This window comes from Alligator sinensis, unplaced genomic scaffold (genome assembly GCF_000455745.1).
Source record: "Alligator sinensis unplaced genomic scaffold, ASM45574v1 scaffold796_1, whole genome shotgun sequence".
NCBI classification, from domain to species: Eukaryota; Metazoa; Chordata; order Crocodylia; family Alligatoridae; genus Alligator; species Alligator sinensis.
Window position 1 is genome coordinate 2,067,659 of NW_005842141.1, and position 22,807 is coordinate 2,090,465.

The 22,807-nt window shown below is 46.9% G+C and overlaps 1 protein-coding gene across 3 annotated transcripts in view; it reads right to left on the reverse strand.

The window, feature by feature from the left end:
• The window catches only part of VWC2 (von Willebrand factor C domain containing 2), a 124,406-nt gene that overhangs the window by 11,511 nt on the left and 90,088 nt on the right, over window positions 1-22,807 (reverse strand). The window contains exon 3 of one of the 3 annotated variants that reach the window (XM_025206114.1): window positions 4,032-4,096. The exons of the other annotated variants lie outside the window; for them this stretch is intronic. Coding sequence (XP_025061899.1) covers window positions 4,077-4,096 — 20 coding nt within the window. The 3' untranslated portion in view covers window positions 4,032-4,076. The remainder of the gene's footprint in view (window positions 1-4,031; window positions 4,097-22,807) is intronic. 3 annotated transcript variants of the gene reach the window in all.

A 22,807-nucleotide genomic window follows, 5' to 3' on the forward strand; every position in this document is an offset into this window, starting at 1 on the left:
GGGCGGGAGCGTGAGGCGCACGACTGCCTAGGTGCTAGGTCCTGGGAGCTGGCCAGGATGGAGGGAGAGAGATGGGATGACTGGGGGTGCATGCAGCAGAGCTTGTTGCGGTGGTGCAATGCAGGTGTGATCCACCCCACTCCCATCTGGCCTATGGCTGCCCCCACAGTGCTCTGTGTAGGGCTGAGCTCCCACTTCCACCTGGGGCAGCCTGTGTTGTGCTTCTGCCCATGTCCACCCTGCACCTGCTGATGGCACTATCCTGGCACTAGCTCTGATCTCTGCCTTAGCCAGCGCATACAGCTTCCTGGAAGGGCTGCTGCCACCACTGTTGCAGCCACCTAGGTACTGCTCATCCTCCCCCTGCCTCCAGTGGCAATTCCTCCTTCTCCTGCCCCTGCTGCACCACTCTGGGAAGCAGGTAGCATGGGGCACCACATGCCCGGGCAGGCAGGGAGAAGCTGCAGCTAAGTACCTCCTACCCAGTGTGTGGGGCTCCAGTTCCAGCTCCCAGCAGCCTTACACAGTCAGTCACCCGGTACAATGAGCAGCCACTGATGGGCAGCCGAGTGGGTGGAAGGTAGTCCCACCAGAAAGTTGTGACTGCTTGCTGGGGTCGGGCCAGGGCCAGGGCTGAGGCCAGGGCTGGGGCCACTGGCAGGTGCGGGGTGGGTGTGGGTGAGGGTGTGGCATGGGCTGCCCCAGGTGGGAGTGGACAGGGCTAGGCACCACGTGGAGCACTGTGAGGACAGCCATGGGCTGGATACAATCAATTGGTGGGTCGGATCTGGCCCATGTGCTATATTTTGCTCACCCTGTGATAATCTATTCAGTATCACCCCAGGGAGTAGGACAAGAAATACTGGTCAAATTGTGATAAAGGAAATTCAGAGTGAATATGAGGAAGAACTTTCTAATGCTGAGGGTGGTTGAATACTAGAAGAGATTACTTAGAGGGCAGGGATCCACTGTGGATGTCTTCAAATCATGAAACACTTGATTGGGGTTATTGAGATGGGGATGAACCTACCCTGAGTTGGAATGGGTGTTGGAATGGACTATTCTTGAAGTCCCTTCCAGGCCCTGTTGTTCCTTGGCTCTATAATGTTGGAACAGGTAACACTGTACCTTGGGGTTTGTTCAGCTATCACCTGGAGTTTCATTTTACTTTAAAACTTCACTTAAGGATAGGGATATTGAAAGGTGTTCTTCTCATACGGATTTTCCTGGGTTTGTATGACAAAAGGCAAGATCCCAGTTAATATCAATCCCCGCATTTGATATAATAGGCCACAGGCAGCTGCTATGTTGTGGAATACCACTTTCCTCCACAAGCAGTCCCTACTGAAATCACAAGAATACTTGCTAAGTGCTCATGAACTTCAGTGGGTGACAGAGTCAGAACCTTATTATACTACTGTGCAAGTTTCATAGTTCTATTCATCATCTTAATTCATCTTCCCCTACCGTGGTGAACAGCAATGATTTTTGTTTGCATTCAAAGAATCCTGGTTACCAGCTCCATTTTCTAGTCCAGTCATGCCTCTCAGACTTACTATCCACACCTACTTCACTCATGCACATCCAACCTGATTCTGTCCATCACAAATTTCACTATTGATTTTTAACTCCAGACATCCATCATTCTGCTTTCTGTGTCACTGCCTGTTCAAGACATGAACTATAACTTTAATGCTAAAGTTAATTATCCATCTGGTGTGGAAAGTGGGAAGTGAATTTAAGTGCACTAAGTACATGCTGGAAGTGTACCTTAGAAGTTAAACAGGGTAAGACGCAATTTAAAAAACACTTGCATTTGTACAAAAAATTGCCTGTCAGACTGTGGCTAAAGATTTGTTAGAAAGAATAATGATGAAGAAAGAAAGAAAAACTTCATAATGGCTCAAAACTTATTGCTTTTAAGAACTGAATTCCCTCCATCCCCCCCTCTTTTTATAAAAAAGTATAAATTTTCCTGATACCTGCGCCTCACTCAAATACAGCATCTATCTTTTCAGAATGGGCAGGAATCAGAGTGCCAACTCAATGAAGGATATTTTGAAAACATGTCTTGTATTGCTTTTAAACATAATAAACTGTAAAAACGTTCTCCAGAGTGTATTTCCAGCTTCACATACATGCTAAAAATGTACCTTTTTACAAACATATTGGCTCTTTGTTGGTATAATAGGTGTGACATTAGACTCTTCTCCAGATTATAGATTGATTTATATTCAGCAGTCTTAATGAATTACTGAACTAAACATTTTACTTTGAGCAGAATAACAACATTCATATGCTCATGAGCTGCATCTGTAAATGCAGCCTACTTTTTACTTCAGGGCTGTTGCTAGTAGTCATTATAAGGTGACATAAGTCACATGTGGGATATTACCCAAAGCAATCAGAGACTTTAATAGTTCCTCCAGCGCAGAGAATGCTTTATGAACCCCAGGTAAAGCTGTCCCTGCATCAAAATACAGTAGGTTGTTTTGTGAGCAGCAGGTAGAAATTGCCCTATTTTTGCCTTGTTAAGCTGTTTACTGTTTTCTTCCCCTTTTCTTTTCATATGAAAGATGTTGCACATCTTTATCAGAGGACACACAAGATGGCTTACTGTAGACTGATTGCATTTTGTACATTTTTGTACAAAACTGCAAACAATGAATAAAACATCATATTTTAAAAACAAAACATTTCTGCTTATAAATGCAACTAAGCTTTTGTATTATCTGCCCCTGCCAGCATATATAATAATGGGAAAGAGAAGAATCCAGGCACTAGCCTGGAACTGAGGAGAGCCCAATCCCCATTCAGTTTAATTTTAGGCAAATCTGAAGGAGAAATCCTAGTTCCAGTGCATGCAGTGGGAGTTCTACGATCGACTGCCTTCATCTCTGTGGGTGTGTCTATATGTGAAAGTAATGCGGCGCAATAAACTCTGGCACAGTTCACGCTGGAGTTTATTGCTTCTGGGCACAGTGTTTACACATGTGCCTGGGACTGAAGCAGGTTGAGTTGGGGTGGCATGGCTGCAGCTGGCAAGGGACCCAAGGGATCAGACTGCCAGCCCAGAGCTGCTCTGACCCGGCTCAATGTGCTGTGGAGGGGCTGGCTGGGGCACAAGAGTGCTTCAGTGTGGGGCTAGCTGGCAGGAAGCCCCTGCACTATAGCACCCTTGTGCCCCAGCCAGCCCCATCACTGTCTATATGTGCAGTGTGGCAGAGTAAACAGCTCTGCTGTAGGATAGTACTTATGTCAGGCAGTACTATCCTATGGCACAGTTAATTAGTTTACTCCAGCCTAATAGCATTGCACGTGTGGATGGTGTCAGTTTACTGCAGAGCTGACTAATTAGCTCCACAGTAAAGTGTCTTCCATAGACATGCCCTGTGTGTCTCAAATCCCACTCCATAAAGTGGCACTATTAGGACCTTCTGCCTCCCTAACAAATACATTAGAGACATTAGAGACAATGACATGAAGGGCATGAACATACAGCTGACTTACTGCAGGACAGAGGGCTGCTCCATGATAACTGGCTGTTAACTCTGGGGTCAGTGGAACTCAATTACAACAGCTAAACCCTCAATGAAAAAGGAGTAAGTTACCACAATTTGCCTTGAGTTACCATGGGGTAATAGTACCTGCAGAGCAGCTGATGCTCAGTAAAGTCCTACACCCTTATATCCCCTGCTAGGATGATTAAATATTGAAAACCTACTGTTTCATGGATCATAAAACTACCCAAGACTGATAAATATACATCAGATCAGTAACTTCATGCTTTCATCTACTAAGAACAGTGGTCAAACTATGGCATTGCAATCAAAGGCTCAGTGCTGCAAAGGCTTACACATTTGCTTAACTTGACACATTTTGAAGAGTCCCAGTATCACAGTTTAACTGTGTTGTACAGTTTTTTCTAGTAAGTTAGAACTATAAACATATCCACCTAACAATTTCTGCTGTCTCTTTGCAAGCATGGCAGTGCATAGCAGGAGTTACCATCTCTAAGTAAAATGAATTACCTGTTTTGCTAATGGCATGGACACCCACCCAGGAATTGAGCAGCTCTAATCTGGATAGTCTTCATCTACAGGAGAGGCAAGAGTCAATGGATTACACCAAATGGATTCATTTTCTCTTCAGCAGCAAATTTAATCAATTCAAAACAATGCTGTAATGCTTAAATAGTTTTACTAGACTACAAGTTACTGGTCACAAGAGAGCTGTTTACAAGCACAATGGTAAATGCAGTGTGATAGGTGGTAAAACTGAAATCCACCATTGTCCCACTCATTACCATACCCTTCCACCCAAATAAAATTCAGGAATGAGGGTGGGCAAACTGGCAAGTGACAGCTGGATAAAGGTGGTGCTCCAGATAAGGGACAAGTGGGAAGCCAAATGATGGAAGAATGATGAGGCCAAGAGGGAAGTAATAGTGGGGGGGAGGGGGTCCAAAGAGTGGGAGAAGCAGGAGCAGTGAGGGCACAAGCAGTGAGAAGTGAGGCTGGAGAGGAAAGGTGGCAGGTAAAATGGCCCAAAAGAGAGGCAGCTATGGGGGCCTGGCGGGACTTTTGCATTGCCTTTCTTCTGTCCTGCAAGGTAGAGGATTGCCCTAGCTGGTGGCTGTGTATGGGTAGAGGGCAGGCTGCTCAGTGGTGGGAGCTGGTGCATGGGTGGGGGAAGACAGCAGCTGGCTTGTAAAACTGGAAGTGCAGTTCAATGAGCTTTATAAGTCTCAGATAAGTCCAGACACAACATTGAAATTTTCCTCTGGAATCCCAGGGGTGGAGATGATGAGGATATACACAAGCCAGAGGAAATCACTTGCATTTCACTCACTTTGCTGCCCCGTTTTTTCATTTTCAATACATGCAGCCTCTGTCTTTCTTTTAATGTCAATTCAGGTTGAGCCTAACAATCTGAATCCCGCTGCCAGCTGCTGGTATTTCCCTTCTTATACTGCTGTTGCTGTGATGACAAGCAATTACTTGGACTTCCTCTCTGTTACAAGAGCCCTGGAAGTTGAGAAGGCCATGGTGAAGAAGCGAAGATGGTAACTCTTTCATGTTTTGGAGGCAGCGAGTTCCCAAAGAGAGGAGAAAGATAAAAGGCAAGAAAAATTGCTATAGACTATCAGCCACACACACTGATGCAGGTCTAGACTGAACTGTCAGCCCTTAACCTTCATATCTCTGGACAGAGCTGGTTGTTCCTTCTTTCTCATCCTGTTTAGACTGGCTAGGAAAAAGTGCTCAGTCCTGTGGGACTGCATGACTCAAGTGTCACATTCATCCCTCTTCAGGAGTCAGGGACCTTGGAGACATATCCCAGGCCTGGATCATCATCTTTAGTGAAAACAGTCTCCCAAATCTTGGCAGCAGAAAGCCACATCTGCTCTACACAGATTTCATCTACATGTGATATTAATGTGCTTGAATAAGCCCTGCCTAGTTTGTGCCAGAGTTTACTGCTCCTGGACGCAGTGTTTACATGTGCATCTGAGACCACAGCACATTGAGCTGAGGCAGTGCAGCCCCAGCTGGCAGGAGGCCATGGGGATAAGCCTGCCAGCCTGCAGCTGCTCTGCCCGGCTCAACACGCTGTAGAGGGGCTGGCTGGGGCACAAGGGTGCTACAGTGTAGAGCTAGCCAGCAGGAGGCCCCCCACACTGTAGCACCCTCATGCCCCAGCCCACTGCAGTCATCATCTACACATGAGTTTGAACGCACCTAAGTACTTTGCTGTAACATAGTACTTGTCCTGGGTAGTACTATCCTACTATCTGAATTAGCTTACTGAGGCCTAATACTAGTGCACATGTAGGTCATGATGCTTTCCTGCAGAGCTAATTAGTCAACTCTGCAGTATAGTGCACGTGTATATGCACCTGCTGAGAAGAAAGAAGGCAGGAGTGCCTGACATACAAAACATTCTTTCAGTGGGGAAGCATTACTGCTCTGAGAGATGGTATGTCTGGGAAAAGTCTTTACCACCCTAAAAATAGGAAACTCCTGACACATGAACAATAGGGCTCAGGCAGTCTACTAAAAATAAATTAATCCAAGAAATGCCTCAGGCTGGCTCAAAGGAACTTGGCTCCCAGTTGCCGATATGAAACGAGTCTTCCCCAGTTACATGAATGTTCAGTTGACTATGAGGCCTCCTCCTCTCCAACACATAAGGCCCCTAGACTGTTACTGAGGTATGAAAACCAATATTATTTGTATTTACTGTAATTGAATTATTGTAAACCTATTCTTAAATATGTCTGTATTAGAGGTTTCTTCTCTGTAAGATTCTCTCTAAAGGCGAGTTATTATGGAAATGTAAAATTCTGGAGGAAAAAACAGCTGGTGCTTTAATGTTTACCTGAGAGTTATATTTGCTTTCTCCTAGGCAATGTGAGAACTACAGGAAACTAGAATGAATCCCCAGACACTTCAGACTGATTTTCATAAAACTCACATTAGTACACTAGAAAAAGCCTGGTAAATAAAATGAAGGAAAATAGCAAAGTCCTGTTTTACTCTTCTAATTAAATTGTTTCTGCAAAATATCCTACAAGCAACAATTAAAAGCTCAATTTATGTTCTGGATTAAATTGTCAGCCACTCTATTTGTCTTCAGGGTATTCTTCTGTTGAACAGTAAGAAAAAATGATCACTCTACCTACAGTTACCTCATGAAAGCAGAAGGCAGGCCAAGAAGCTTGTCGTGAAATATAAATTAGAAGGCTTACAGCAACTCTTGAGAAGACAAAACCAAATTAAAAGGAGTAGCAGTAAATTATTGCACAGACCTAAGGACTGAGAAATACATGGAGTTTCAGAGACGCAGCAGCAAGAGGCCGGTGCAGGAGTCACTTGGGCAAAGGCAACCTGGAACTGTTATTTCCTGGGGAAGCAAACTTTACTCCTCTAATGCCCATTCCCTTTGAGCAGCAAAGTTTAGCTCTGTGTTGTCTGCTTTCTCTCTGCAGGTATGATCTTATCAACATACAAGGCTGACAGCTGAGAGTGGTGCCAGTGACTCTAACAGCATCACACACACTGGTCAATGCTGCACGTGACAGTGAGTGCTGACACAACCAGGCATTTAACCTCAAACCTGTATAGAAGTAGGAGGTGGGTTGCACCACAGTATTCAATGGGTTACTTGCATGCAAAACATTTTGCACATGGGTGAGAATTATAAGACCAGAGCCTTCACGTAAGCTCAGGACTTTTGGTGTGGTCCAATAAAGAGGTACACAGGATGGGAAGTTAGGAAGTAGATTCCTGAGTGCTGTGTGTCCTTGGGTCAGTCTCAAAAGTGCTGGGCCTCCATTTCACTCCTACCTTACTTGTCCTGCCTGTGCTCCTGGGCAGGAATTTTGCAAACCAGAAGGTCAGCCCTAGCTTAGGCCTCCGGTGATGCTCTTAACAGGTGTTTCATCTCCCTCCCAGGCCACCCAGAGCTGTACACTCAATACTAGTTCTAATTATAAAACAAGTTTCCTGGTTCATGTTTGAGTTAAACCAACCTACAAGGAGAGAAAGATCTGCATATAAATTAAGTCTTATGAAGGCATCTTTGAGACAAAAGAAATGTGGAATCATGGGAGTCAGAAATCTGTCAGGACACTGATATTAATAACGCAGACATACCATATGGTAACGCTTACAAAAACCAAAGAGATTCTGCAATGATTGAACTGCCGTGCATAAACCAAGTATTAAAAGATAACGTAGGCAAGCAACTTAAAAAGACTTCTTCTGTAATTCACTCCCAGGAACAGCAGTCTGACAAAAAGTATTTTATTAAATTTCCATCACAAATAAAAAGAAAACAAAGGACATTATGCTGGCCTATATACTTCTCAGAAAGCTATTAATTTTAACTGTGGGAATGTGACGGGGTGAAAAAAAAATGTAACCTTGTGCTAATGTTGGCAGGTGCAAGTTATATCTGACATGATCTGATGTCAGCTGCAGAAAGACATAAAAGCCCATGGTAGAACACTTGAACCTTTCTGGACACTCCATCGCTGATCTCAGGATTGCTGTTCTCAGGTAGAAAATTTTTTTTAAAAAGTTTGAACTGGAAATTCTGGAACAAAAAAATCACCCACAGACTGGGTTGTATTAAGTATGGTTTAAACAGGGGTGATGGATTCTTATCTCATTACCTGGATTAGGTTTTATGACCCCTTAGTCCTGTCAGTTCTTTCCTCGTATGTTTCTCTCAGCATTCTCCCTCCCCACTTCCTACCTATTGTATTCTAATCACTTACACCACTTCATACTCTGTGCTGTCCTTTCCAGTGCAGCTCCCATTCGAGTGCAGTGCTTAAGCATGTACCTAATTTTGAATGCTTGAAATCAATGAGGCAACTGGCCCCTAACATGACACATGGGATTCTCTGATCATACCTGGCCAAAAGCATCCATTTCCACTAATACAAGAAAAAGTGGGGGTGCTTACTCCTTGTAATGCACCCCAGTTGGGACCTGCTGTGGTGCGAGATACATGGGTGTAAGCCTGTTGTGTCCCTGTGAGCAACGGTACCCCGGTGGACCCTGACCCCCAGTGCAGAGCCGGGAGGTAAGCAGGGCCTGCAGTGGGTAGGCGCTACCCAGTGATGGGGTTGCAGCTGGGCGGAGCTGAGGAAGGTAATGCCCCCTGGCTCCTACTTAGCCCAGTCCCTCAGGAAGCCACACAACCGGAGCTGTGCACAGGCGTTCTCTGGGCCTGGCATGCGAGTTAGCATGGGAGATTGCGCAGAAGGGTGTGTGAAAAGGCAAGAGGCTCTGCACAGCAAGCCCGCAGACTCAGAAACCCAAGTATTTGGTAGTAGCTTAGACCCGGGGTTGTCAACCAGGGGTATGCATACCCCTAGGGGTACTTAGAAAGGTTATAGCGGGTACACGCAGGCAGGTGGGCATGGAGTGCACCCCAGGGTGTGGTGGCAGCATCTCCCCTGCTGCATTCCTAAACTTCAACTCTTACCCAGGGGAGAGGGAAGGGCGCTGCTACTCTTGAAGCAAGCCGTGGCAGCAAGGCACAGAGGGTCACAATGGTGGAGGGTGGAAGTGTGTTTCTGTGCCCATTCCCAGGAGCAGGGAAGTGAGGGTTGAGGCCAGTGCTGCCTGGGTTGAGGATTCACTGGGTAACATTTCTGAAAGAGGGGTGCTATAAATAGTAATTAAGGAAAGTACATTAAATACTTACAAGACTTGAAAGTACAACTTCTACACACAATACCTCATATTTTAACATTTCAATGAAAAACCTAAAAAGCACCCTCTTTATAGACAAGAAAATTTTAAAAAATCAGTGCAATTTTATTTTGCTCAGCATTAGTCATTTCTCCACTGACAAGAAAGCCATTAGAGACCCAGAAGTAAAGTATTTAAAGAAAAAAAGTGAAGCATGAAATTCAATTTTCAAAGAATATTTTTTATTCTAGATATTAAAGTATATTAATATATTGAACCATCATTTGTTTACATTGGTATTTATTTCATTACTTTTATCCAATATTTTATAGAGCTGTCTAGGTTAATGAAAAATATTTTCGTGCATAATTTTATTCTTGAATTGCCATATGAATAAGGCTGGAAAATAAAGGGTGCACTGTACGCAGACAGCAAAGCTTTTGAAAATTTTGGCTCAATATTTTCATACAACTCTGAATCAGAGAAGGGCCTGCCTGACAAAAAGTGCTGAAGACCCACTTTCTAAAAACAGACCCCATGAAAAGGTCTCAAAATGAACTCCCCAAAATTGCCCAACGGCAGTGGGCATTTTCAAAGACCCTAGTCAGCAATATTTTGCTTTCCAGCTCTGCAAACCTGCCCTGAAGAGCCTGAAAGTTTCATTAACAGAATCAATATCATTGTCAGCCCTGAACAGTTTAGCCAGCAGATGTTGTGAACTCTGCAAGACGAAGCCAGGTGGTTTTAACATACCCTGGAATTTGATGGAGCACGTAGACACATTTGGATTTTTGAAAAACAAACAGTTGCTAACTTTTTTTTATCTAATCTCATGAAAATGGCGCTATCCTCTGAAGCCACTAGGAGACTTTTAACTTGTTTCCATGACCTTTGGATCATGAACCATTAAGGGCAAAAGACGAAACAAGGTTAAAATTTGTAAACTATCCTAGTTTTAAGATAGCCTTACCAAAAAAACCCCAAAACCATAAAAATCCAAAACACTTCTCCCGCAGAGTGGGCACACAAAAGCTTGGAGCCCTTTCAGAAAAGGAAGATTTCAAAAGGACAGTGGCTAATATGTTCTTATTGTATGTGAACAAGCTGAGGGCCTTGTTACATCTTATGCTCTAAGCCACAGAAATGTTGAGTACTAGCTTGGAGTTTGGAGCAGTCACACCTTAAGGCTCAGTGGCGACATATAAGGGGTGCACAGGGATGGACATGCACCCCCTGAGAGCGCTTGCACACCCCGTCAGCCAGTGTTCCCAAGTAGGGGGGGGGTAGGCGGGAGCAATGGTGCCCCCCCTAAAAGTGCTGGCTGGAGAGTGGGGGTTCACCTGAAAGTACCAGCGCTCTCCCAGAAGTGTCAGTTGTGCGCCCAGAAGTGCCAGCCACTGCCACTTCTGGGTCAGTGGGATTGCCTGCAGGAGGGGATAGGAGGAAGACTTTGGCAAGGGTAAGGTGAAGGCACCGCACCAAAACAATGCCCAAAACCAAAACCAAACAAACAAAAAAAATGGTGTGGACGCAGAGTGCTGCTAGGGCCCCTGCCCCGGGGGGTGGGGGCGGCACGCTGCCCACCCAGGGCTTCTCTGAGGCCTCCACCCAGACAGAGCCCATGGGAAGCTGGCGTCACCCTGCCCCCTGGCCTGCAGGGGATGCCCGGCAGGGCCAGGGTGGGGCAGGGGATGGGGGCCCCCACACCTGTCCCGCAGGTGCCTGTCTTAGGGCCTTGGAGGGGCAGGTGAGGGAGCTCCAGGAGGAGGTTAGCGGCTGAGGGGGATCAGGGAAGCAGATGATGGGTATTTCCTTTCCCTGCAGGGCCATGCACCAAAGGAAGAAGAGTGCCCTCCATAGCAGCATGACAGAAGGTTCCCTCCAGAGCCAGGGCTGCTTGTGGTGGTGCAGTACCAGCTCCCCCGGTCCAGATGGGGAACAGGTACGAGGCCCTGGGGACACTGGAGGAAGAGGATGGTGAGGAGGAAAATTCTGGTGAGGAGGTCGCTCCATGCACAAAATGGGCCGAAGGAGGCAAGTTGACCCGAAAGAAGAGATGCTGGGTACTTGTCTTAGGTGACTCTATCCTGAGAGGAACAGAGGGTCCCATCTGTTGCCAGGATCCCATGACACACAAGGTCTACTGTCTGCCTGAAGCGCGGATTCAGAACGTGACAGAAATGATCCCGGCCCTCTGATTACAACCCCATGGTCCTAATCCATGTGGGCACTAATGATGCGGCCAGGAGCAGTCCAGATCGCCTGATGAAGGACTACCAAGCTCTGGGGGCAAGCTGAAGGAGATGGGGGCACAGGTGGTCTTCTCATCAGTCCTTCCAGTGAGCGTACGTGGAAGATGCCATGAGACCTGCATCTGGGACATCAACTTGAGGCTTTGGGAGTGGTGTCTCGCGGTGGGCCTCGGCTTTCTGGACCACGACCCATACTTCAGAACAAGAGACATGCTCGGATGGGATGGGCTTCACCTCCCCCCAAAGGTAAGCATGTGTTCTCTTTCAGGTTGGCTGATCTCCTCCAGCGGGCTTTCAACTAGGCTCATTGGGGGAGGGGGAGGAAGAGGACCAAGGGAACCACAGAACACCGAACCAAGAGATACCCACAAGAACAGCCCAGCCAAGACAGGCGATGAGCACAAGAAATACCCAGGTAAGGGCCCGGATAGTCCTGGGATTGCGGGGGAGGCGCATACACCCTCAGGAGGCCTTAAATACCTCTACACTAATGCTTGTAGTATGGGGAACAAGCAAGAGGAACTTATCCTCCTGCTAGCTAACACAAACCCAGACATAGTGGGGCTCACTGAAACTTGGTGGGATCCAACGCATGACTGGGTGGAAAACATCAAGGGCTACAGACTGTATAGGCGGGATAGAATGGGGAGGAAAGGTCGGGGTATGGTGCTCTACGTCAAAGAGCAATACACATCCTCAGCAAACAGCACTGGGTCTGAGGAAGGGAAGACTGAGGTGCTCTGGGTCAGAATACAAGGGGGTCGGGGGAAAAGGGACCTTATGGTGGGGGTCTACTATAGGCCACCCAACCAGGTGGAAGAGCTGGACCAGGAATTCTCAGGTCAGCTCGTGGAGGCAGTTAAGTCAAGGGACGTGATCATCATAGGTGACCAAAACTATCCAGACATCTGCTGGGAAGAGCAGTCAGCCAGGTCTGACTGCTTGCGTAGCTTCCTAGCTGAGTAACAGGACCTCCATCTAACCCAGGAGGTGCACAGTCCCACCAGGGGAAATGCCTTGTTGGACCTGGTCCTGGCCACAGGCAATGACCTGGTGAGGGGACTGCGGGTGCTTGACCACCTGGGTGATAGTGATCATTGCCTACTGGAATTCACCATCTAGCAGAGGGTGACAAAGGCCTGCAGCAAGTCCAAAGGGTGACAATCCCCACATGGATCCAAGGAGGCAAGAGTGCTCAAAAGCCCCCATGGCTCACCAAAAGCATCCAGGAATGTCTCAAAGCCAAAAAGGAGGTGTACACCAATGGAAGGGAGGGGCCATCACCAAGGAGGATTATACCTCCATTGCTTGAGATTGTAGGAGGGCTGTTAGGTAGGCTAAGGCAGAGATGAAACTGGGACTAGTGACCCAGATCAAAGATAACAAGAAGTCCTTTTTTAAATACATAGGGCGTAAAAAGAAGGTACCAAGTAACATGGGGCCTCTGCAGGCCACGCTTGGTAATCTGGTGGTAGCACCAGACGACAAAGCTAATTTCTTTAACAGATTCTTCTCTTCCATTTTTCTGAGCAGGGACAGGGACATCCCCCCCACTGGGCTTCTGGACGGACCCAGGTGAGGTGCAGCCAGGCCCATCGTCACTGAGGACCTAGTCCGGGAACTTCTGAAGGGACTTGACGTGTTCAAATCAGCAGGTCCTGACGATCTCCACCCCACAGTGCTGAGGGAATTAGCAGAGGTCATCGACGTGCCAAAGGACTGGAGAAGGGCCAATGTGGTCCCCATTTTCAAAAAAGGGAGGAAAGAGGACCCAGGAAACTATAGGCCCATTAGTCTTGCCTCAGTCCTTGGGAAGCTCTTTGAGAAAATTATCCAGCAGCACATCTGCAAAGGACCAGCAGGGGAGATTATGCTTAGGGGCAATCAACATGGGTTCATTAGAGGCAGGTCCTGTCAGACCAACCTGGTTGCCTTCTATGACCAGGTCACAAAAGCCTTGGAGGTAGGTGCTGTGGTGGATGTAGTCTTTCTGGACTTTAGGAAGGCCTTCGACACAGTCTCTCACCCCATGCTCATTAAAAAATTAGGCGACTGTGGGGTCAACGCCTACATAGTCAGATGGGTCGCAAACTGGCTGGAGGGCTGCACCCAGAGAGTGGTGGTGGACAGGTCATTTTCAACCTGGAGAGATGTGGGCAGTGGGCTTCCCCAGGGCTCGGTCATTGGGCCCGCACTGTTCAATATCTTCATCAGCAACTTGGATGAGGGGGTGAAAAGCACCTTGTTCAAGTTCGCAGATGACACTAAGATGTGGGGAGAAATGAGCATGCTAGAAGAGAGGGACAGGCTACAACTAGATTTGGACAGGTTACAGAGGTGAGCAGATGAGAATAGGATGGGTTTCAATACGGACAAGTGCAAGGTATTGCACCCGGGGAGGAAGAACCAGCAGCATACCTACAGGCTAGGGAACTCCCATCTCGTCAGTACAGAGGCAGAAAAGGATCTTGGAGTCACTGTTGATTCCAAGATGAACATGGGCCGCCAGTGTGGGGACGTCGTCAGGAATGCTAACCGCACCTTATCATGCATCCATAGAAGCATCACGAACAGGTCCAAGGAGGTGATCCTCCCCCTCTACGCGACACTGGTCAGGCTGCAGGTGGAGTACTGTGTCCAGTTCTGGGCGCTGCATTTCAGGAGGGATGTGGACAGCATTGAGAGGGTCCAAAGGAAGGCTACTTGCATGATTAGGGGGCAGCAGGGCAGGCCCTCCGAGGAGAAGCTACAGGACATGAACCTGTTCAGCCTCCACAAGAGAAGGCTGAGACGGGATCTGGTGGCCATCTATAAACTTGCCAAGGGGGGCCAGCAGGCAAAGAGAGAGTCCCTGTTCCTCCGAATACTACCGGGAGTAACAAGGAATAATGACCATAAGTTGACTGAGAGTAGATTCAGGCTAGACATCAGGAGGCACTACTTCACAGTCAGGGTGGCTAGGATCTGGAACCAACTTCCGAGGGAAGTGGTACTCGTCCCTACCCTGGGGGCCTTCAAAAGAAGGCTAGACAATCACCTAGCCGGGGTCGTTTGACCCCAGCATCCTTTCCTGCCATGGCAGGGGGTGCAGGTTTGATGATCTGCTTAGGTCCCTTCCGACCCTACCAACTATGAAACTATGGAGCTGCTCTGCCCTGCTTACTTAGTGCTGGAAGCAGGAAGAGGAAGTGATGAGCAACCCTGCAGAGTACTGCTGTTGTGAGTCTGAACTATAAATCCCAGGGGGCAGCAGAGGAAATGAACATACAGGCCATGCTGGCTGTGCCAGAGAGCCATGCTCTAGTGCCCCCTAGCTTCTGGCTTGAATCACTGCAGGCATGTGGCTGCATTTCCTGAATCAAAGGTGAATATCTATTCATTTGCTTATTGGTTTAATCTTTGCACCTTAAATTAACCTGGAAAGACTCAATCAATTCAGCCTCGGGTGTTATGATAGTGTGTACTTAGCCCGATTGAGCAGGGCTGGTGACCCAGGACAGGCTTCTATCCTTGCTCTATGGGCAGTGGTGTGAGAGATGGGTTTGGGGGGGTGGGGGGGCACGAACATGCAACTGTCAATGTCACCTGCCTCCCTTGGAACCTGGCACAGGCAGCATGCTGGTGACTCATCGCAGAGGCAGCACCTTCTCTTCCTCCCCCAGCACAGTGGCTAGGCCCTGCAATGCTCCCACCAGCCATGTTATGGGGCTGTGGGAAAAAAACAGTGGAACAACACAGTGCAATGCTCCCACGCTGAACACTGATGGAGCTGTCAGCACCCCAACTCATCAGGCAGTAGAGCCAACACCAGAGCCCCCTCCCGCAACACCCTCTGCATCCTTGGCACCATCTCACATGGCTCTGCTCTTTCTCTTCTGCTGGATCATGCTCTGCCTGCCCCTCACCAGCATCCTAGTACACCAGCTCTGTCTTTCCATGCTTCCTCCCTGCCTCACTCCCGACCAGCTCTGACCTGCCTCAAGCTGTCACCATCTTCAGCTGTGTACAGAAATACCATGTAGGGGAGGGGCCACTGCATCCTGGGATACTGGAGGACTTCAATTTATACAGCACAGATGTGGGGAGGGACCACACTTTAATGGAACAGAAGCAAGATTATGTGGATCAGAGATAATCCTGCCCTGGAGTGGCATAATTTTGAGCTGCATAACAAGTACTTCAAGCCACTTAAAGGTGTTAATGTGAGGCCAATCCAGAGGTTGAGAACTCCAGGGGCTGCCTAAAATTTCCATGTAACAAAGCTCTGTGAGTAATTCAAATGCAGCAAGTTTGATTCTAATGCAGCAAAATTACACTACAACTCAGCTCCTTCACATACCATTTGAATATACTAATTGCTGCCCTTTTGAAATATTCCCCTTATAAAACATTCCTCTTGCAAAAGGGGCCCAAGTATATGTGTGTCCACGCTCCCAATGTCCCATGCCTTAAAAATGCCATCTCTAATTAAAATTCAAGGTTTTCCTCCTAAAATTCTTTTTCTGGCCAGGGACCTAACAACAGAATTATCAAACTGGATCCAGGACAACAATTTACTTTGAAATCATAGCTATGGAGTTATCACTGCAACTTTGTAAGATGATGAGCATGGAGCCCTTAACAATAACATTTTGTACTTCAAGATGCCCAGAAATCCAACAAAGCATTTCAAACTTTTCCTTAGAACTCACATTTGGTCAGGATAATGCAAGCTCCATGAATGAGCAAGTTGAGACTGAAACTCACTTCATTTAAAAACAAAACAAAACAAAACAAAACAAGCATACTGCTGATTTTTTTAAGAGGCAGAGTACGCTATTCTTTAAGAAAGTGGTAAATCAAATAAGCCTCTTAGCAAAAAATGACATTATTCTCCTTAAGCTCACAGCAACAAGTATTAACCAATATCTAAAAATAGTTCAGTATTTACTTTTCTTTGCCCCAAATACATAGAAAATATTTTTTTCTTTGTTGTCTTTCAGGATTTCATACTCCTAACCTGTATCAATTATTTTTACATGTGAATTCTGACTAAAGAAGCAGAGTTCTGGCAGGCTCTGATTAGAATGATGTAAATAAGGTCACTTTAGCACTTGGAAAAAAGCTAAAGCATTTAGGAATGGATGCTTTTAGGTTAGATTTGTATAGTTTCTGGCAGAGATTTTACACCCAAGGAGCCTTCTTCAAGTATTTGTGTCATCACATCATCTGAATTCCATTGTAATAAGAACAGTGCTCTAGGTAAAAATGTACCAACAGCAGGATAGAGTAATCCAGCTGTAAAGATACAATTCTCTGAGGGAATCACGTAGCCAAAATAGCAGCAATTGCTCTTTCAGAATGCCTTTGAAAGCAACTACAGCTAAATGTATCTTCATCTCCGCCTAACACTACAAGCACCAGAACTGTCAAAGAAAATTGGGGCAAAGTCAAAATACCCTCATCACCGCTAAATAATCACATTGATAAATTTAGATTTCAAATTTTAAATCCTCTTGGCATGTTGTGTCATTTTCCTTTGGCACAGAGTCTTAGCAAATAAAACAACTACACCTGTAATTATAAGACTCATATTTTTAGCTAATTATGCCATATTTATTCACACTAAATAAAACTGTGTTGACAGGTAGTGATTGAATGCAGGCACTGACTGTCAGGAAGAAGAGAACCCTTAAAATAGTATAAAATGTCATATCCAGTGGAAGGCAGCATCAGAAACCCACCTTTTCTCTCTCCAGTAATATTCTATGCCAGGCTACGTTCCTGTCAAAGCAGGACTTTTAGAGGCTACATACTCAATCACTTACTTCCTCCTAATAGCTCCTCAATTGCAGCTTCTTCCATGTGACTTTGATTTCAGAAACATTCAAACACAAGGACATTTGCTAAAAGCCAAATGCTAGCCCAAGATCATCAAAATATAAAGCACCACAACTAAAGGAAAGGGCTGGATAGGTCAGCTGGGTCTGATTGGCACCTCAGTCCTAAATCAGAAACAGGTAGGCTAAAGCTGCTGAAGGAAATGCTCAAAACAGGTGAGTTGAAGATTCTTCTCCTTTTATCCCCCACTGTTCTCTAAGTTCTTTCTATGCTCTGTGTACAATATTCAAATGAAGACTCCTTAAGAGGACAATCAAATCCCTTCCCAGGAAACTGAACAACATAAGTAAAACAGACAAGTACAAAGGCCTAGAGAAAAAAAGATGGCAGTGAATTGTGGGAAAGCAACAAAAATAAGAAAGCACAAAATAAAAATGGAGGGAAACAGGGGCCTTTTCTCCACATCACTGTGAATTGCCAATATGCACAAAACTGCCCATGAATGATGTAAAATTATTTAAGACAAACTATTTTTACAATAAACAAAGCATCTATAGGGGTGCTTGTACATGGCACGGGGGTTTAATTCAGTTTAGTTTTGCCTACATTGAAATGGTGGGTTTTTAAAAACCCACCATTTCCACTGCTTCAATTTAGAGAGAATTAAACCAAAATAAACCCCCGTGGTGTGTACACAAGGGTGGGGGCCTGATCCTTACCCACCTTTCCAGCAACAGCGGGGAGAGGGGAGGGAAGTTGCCAGCAAGCCGAGAGGTCCCTGAGCTGTGAGGGAGCTGGTGCTTCCTTTCGTGGCAGCGGCAGCACCAGCACCCCCCAGATGGCACCTGCCTGCTGGCACATGGCCCAGGAGGTCCCGGGGGCACTGTAGCCATGGAGGGAAGCACTGCCCCTCTCCCCCGCACCCATGAAGGGAAGCACTGGACCCCACGCAGCTCAAGCAGGCAGGCAGGCAGGCTCTGGGGAGGAAAAAAAAAAAAAAAGATCAGGCTCTTTGCTACTTTTTTTCTTCAGTGGAGCCTGCCTGAATGGGCTGCTGCTGGATCTCACAGTCCCTGAGCTGCACAGGGCTTGGTGCTACCCTCCACAGCTGCAGCACCCTCCCGGGACCACCCGGGCTGGGTGCCAGTGGTCAGGGTGGGGAGCTCCGCTGCTCTGGAAGGAAGTACCAGGGTCCCCCACAACTCAGGGGGTCATGTGACCTAGCAGCAACAGCAACCCCTCAGCTCAGCTTGCCCTGTCCCCCGCCAGAGAAGCAGATAAGCTCCAGCTCCTCTGCACCATCCCTGCCACCTGGGACTGGACCACCTGGGAATAGCTAGCTTACACCTGGGGCAGAGAGGCAAGGAAGCAGGAGGGAGGCTGGGTGTGCTGGCAGTGGGAGAAGGCGGCAGGGATGGTGCATGGGGTACTGGAAGCCCACCAAGCCCCAGGCATGTCAACTTCCAGGGTCCTGTGCACTATTGCACTTTGTTAGATAGCAAACTAAAACACCTTGGAGGTGTTTTATCTTGCTATGTAACAAAGTCATTTAAAGTGCAAAACGCCACCAAGCATGCAAACAGCAATGCCATTAAAGCGCAATACGCTGTCAAGCGTGCAAACAGCAATGCCATTAAACAGTGCAAAAGGGCATTTAAGCCCCTTTAAAGGCCAATTTTGTTGCATGTACAAAGGCCGTGGTTAATTATGAAATTTGGTAATCTGACAGGTCCGCATCTAATAAAATAGCAGCAAGTGCACGCTAAGTGCTAAATTAGTGGACTTGTAAACACCATCAGAATTTCTAGTGGATGTGCCCTGAAATGTTTGAGGCCTCATTCTCAAAGATTCCCAGCCCAACAGCACTTGCATGTGCACAGAAATTTAAGTTCACAGACAACTTTGCACACACTGCACAAGCATTGCCAATGCCTAGGCAGCTAGCAGCTACAGTCAACAGACCATGAGGGTGTCAGTGCTTTAAGAGTTCTAGCATGGGTACTCTGATCAGAAAACATGCATGCCTGCTTTCTGAAGAGTGCCTCACAGTGCACAGAGGGTAACAGCCAATTACAAGGTGTGGGAAATCTAACAAGCCAAAAACAGCCTTTCCTTCTTCCATAAACAAGGGAATTGATCTCCCATGTTCAAGCAGGTTCTCTTGATGCTGCCTTATTCTATTTTGTCTACCTGGTCTGTATTATGAAAGCAAGAACTGCCATAACTGGTCAGATCAAATGTTCTAATCTAAACCCAGTATTCTGTCTCTAACAGTGACATGTAGTAGATGCCTTAGCTTAGAGGACTAGAAGAGTAAGAGCATATGTGAGTGATCCAGCTCCTGTCATGTCCTCCCAGCCACCACTTGTCATAGATGTAGGCATGTCCTATGCCATGAAGTTATACCTCTGACTTAACAGACCTGAGTGGGCCATAAATTTGTGTGAAAGGGGCAATAAAAGCCCTCTAGTGGGTCCCCAGCCCCACCCCACATGCTCCGATACTCATCACAGAGGCCTAAACGAGCAGCAGCTGGGAGGAAACGCAGGCGGGCTCCGTGATTCCAGAGCTCCCTGAAGCTGCGGATCAGCAAGGGATGGGGGCGGAGCCTCAGCGAGATGCGGGCTGCTCAAATAGGAGCTGGGAGACCAGCTGAGTGGCTGACGTGGGAAGAGCAAGACACCGGCCAGGAGACACCAGCAGCCAAACGGAGGATTGCCAAGCTGGAGAGAAGGCAAGAGGAGCAGAGTGGCGACCGGAGGGCTCCAGCACAGCAGGGTAGAAACCCAAGCCTGGGGAGGCGAGAGATGCCCGGGAGCAACACCACGGCCCCACCAGGGAATACAGGTACGGCGGCTGGGGACGGCAGCAGGAAGCTGATAACCCGCACAAGCAGCTTGGCGGGGAGGAAAGAGCAACACGGTGTGGGAACTACACACCCCTCCAGCTCAGGAGGAGCAATAGACCAACCCCAGGTCAGCAGGGATCCAGAGGCGGTCATACTGGGAAGAAGGATTGGGGAGGGGCACAGGGCAGCTTCCCACCCCCATGATCATTAGGAGGGAAGGGATGAGCAAGTCCCACCCCCTTTTATTCTTTCTCCTTTATTTCGAGTAACAAGCGGGCACTGGGAGACAGGATCCCAGGGGTCCATCTGCAGATGCCGGATGCTTTCAGTTAGATTCATGTGAAGTCTTAGTGAGCCCTAAGGCAGGGCAGGTTTATGTACTCAAGTTGGCCCGAAGCTGAGGAACCAACTGTGGGGGAAGACTGTACTGGCCAAGAAGGCCTGACCCATCCCAGGGTGGGCAACCTGGGTGTAAGGAAATATCATCCAGAAGACAACCTGCAGGGTGCAGCGTTTGTCCAGGCCATGAACGTGGTAAGAGTGGGGTAAAGGGGAGGTTTGAAGCCCCACGAAGAAAAGACTGGGGTCGAGACCTCTTCACTTGTGGGGGCCACCTGAAGGGAACTGCTTCCCCAACAAGGAACATCAAAGACGTGGAAGGCGAGTAGGAGCAGCACCCATACCATCTAGGTGGCACCCAAGCCCAAGTCTCACCCTGATGTCACTTGGGGGCAAGGCACCTATCAAGAAGAGGCTGAAGCCCTACAACACCTACAAGCGACAATTTGTCCAATCTCCTTTGAGACACAAGTATACTATATATCCTATGACAATGAACTTTACATTATATTATGCTTATGTTAAAAGGTAGTTCCTCTCCTTTGTTCTAAATCTGCCATCTGATGCTTTAACAGTTACCCTCTAGTTCTTGCATTATGAAATATAGTGAAGAGTTCCCCTATTCATTTTTCCAGCATCATCCTTCATATCCTTGATGGTATCCCCATCTGAGTCATCTCTTCCAAACTGAAGAGTCTCAGCCTTTTCAGGACCCTCCTCATATGGAAGCTGTTCCATCCCCCTGATCACCTTTGCTTCCACTCTCTGTACTTCTATTTCTACTCTAGCCTCTTTGAAGGGGGGGAGGGGCGGGGCTACAACCGCACACAGTACTGAAGATGTAGGCATACCATGAATAATAAATGAGATAATGATGCTTTCACACAGATTCACAGAAGTTTAGGGCTGGAAGGGACTTCATGAGATCATCAGGTCCAGCCCCCTGCTCTGGGCAGGAAAGACTGCTGGGGTCAAATAATCCCAGCAAGGTGTGCATCCAGTTGCATTTTGTTTTCAGTTGCTTCCATAACTATTCCTTAAAATCCCTGAGCTTTTTGACCACCGCTACTCACTGAGCTCATGTTTTTAAATAATTCTCCAGAAGGACTCTAAGGTCTCTTCCCTGAATTATAATCATACATACATTGTGACAGGTTTGGAATTGGCTAATTTATCCCATGTGAAATTTTCTGCATTTACAGGTGTTTAATTTAATCTGCTGTCTTACTGCCCACTCACTCACTCAGTTTGGGGAGATCCTCCTGTTAACTCTTCACCATCAGTTTTGGATTTGATTATTCAGACTAATTTTGTATTAGCAGTAAACTTTGCCACCTCACTCTGCACTCCCCTTTTCAGGTCAATTCTGAATATGCTGAACAAAGCAGGTCTTAGTATGAATCTCTGGGGGACCCCACCATTCACATTACTTAGCAGAGGTTTAGCAGCATCATCTCTTATCACTCTTGATATATATCTATAAAAGCATGCCAACAGTGTGGCTTCTGTAACTTTTGAGTGCCCATGTTCCTGTAGAACAGAATGACAACCAGATCTCTCTTATTATTGTTCTATTTTAATCCTTCTTTCTTCTTGCCTCGCTCTCCAACATTTTCACCTGTCTTCTTTGCAGTCAACTTAAATTTGCCATCATCACTCCCCTACACTGTGAAACCTACAGTGCAGACACACTTATGAGACAGTAGTAGATCCCCAACACTTCTAAAATACAGGTTGGGTAGAGGGTCTGAGTAAGGTTTGATCTGTGTCCCTATAAGAACATACATTCAAAAGGTACAGCAGTTCAGGACCATGGTTTGGCCCTATGTACACTGCAAGGCTAGGTTTCATAGCACTAGGGGAATACAAATATTTACCTGCTCTGATTTCAATGCTTCAGGCACCCTGTTCTTTCATGCACTCTCTCTGTTCTTTTCCTCTAGAATTGCTCTCTTCTTTTCTTCAGTCTCTCCTCCCATCTGCTTGGGGGCACACCTCTGGATCCCTTTTTTCTTCAGCTACTGTCCCTAGACTCTCTTCTCCATTCTTTTCAGCTCTCCCAGCCTACAGGGTCTCCTCACACACAGCTGCTCCCCTGTGGGCTTTTAACTTCTCTTTTTTAATCCCATCTCAGCTACTCTAATTATTACAAGTCATGACCACAGCAGCCAGCCCCATAATCTCATGAGTTAAAGAGTTGTCCCTGTTGTGCCCTGTCTCCCAAATCTCATCGTCCAGGTGCTCTGCCTCTTAACAGCTCCCTGGCTTCTCTTCCTATTGTGTAATGAGAGGTAGAAAGAAGCAGCCACTGGGAACAATAAGCAGGCAGTTTGCTTCTG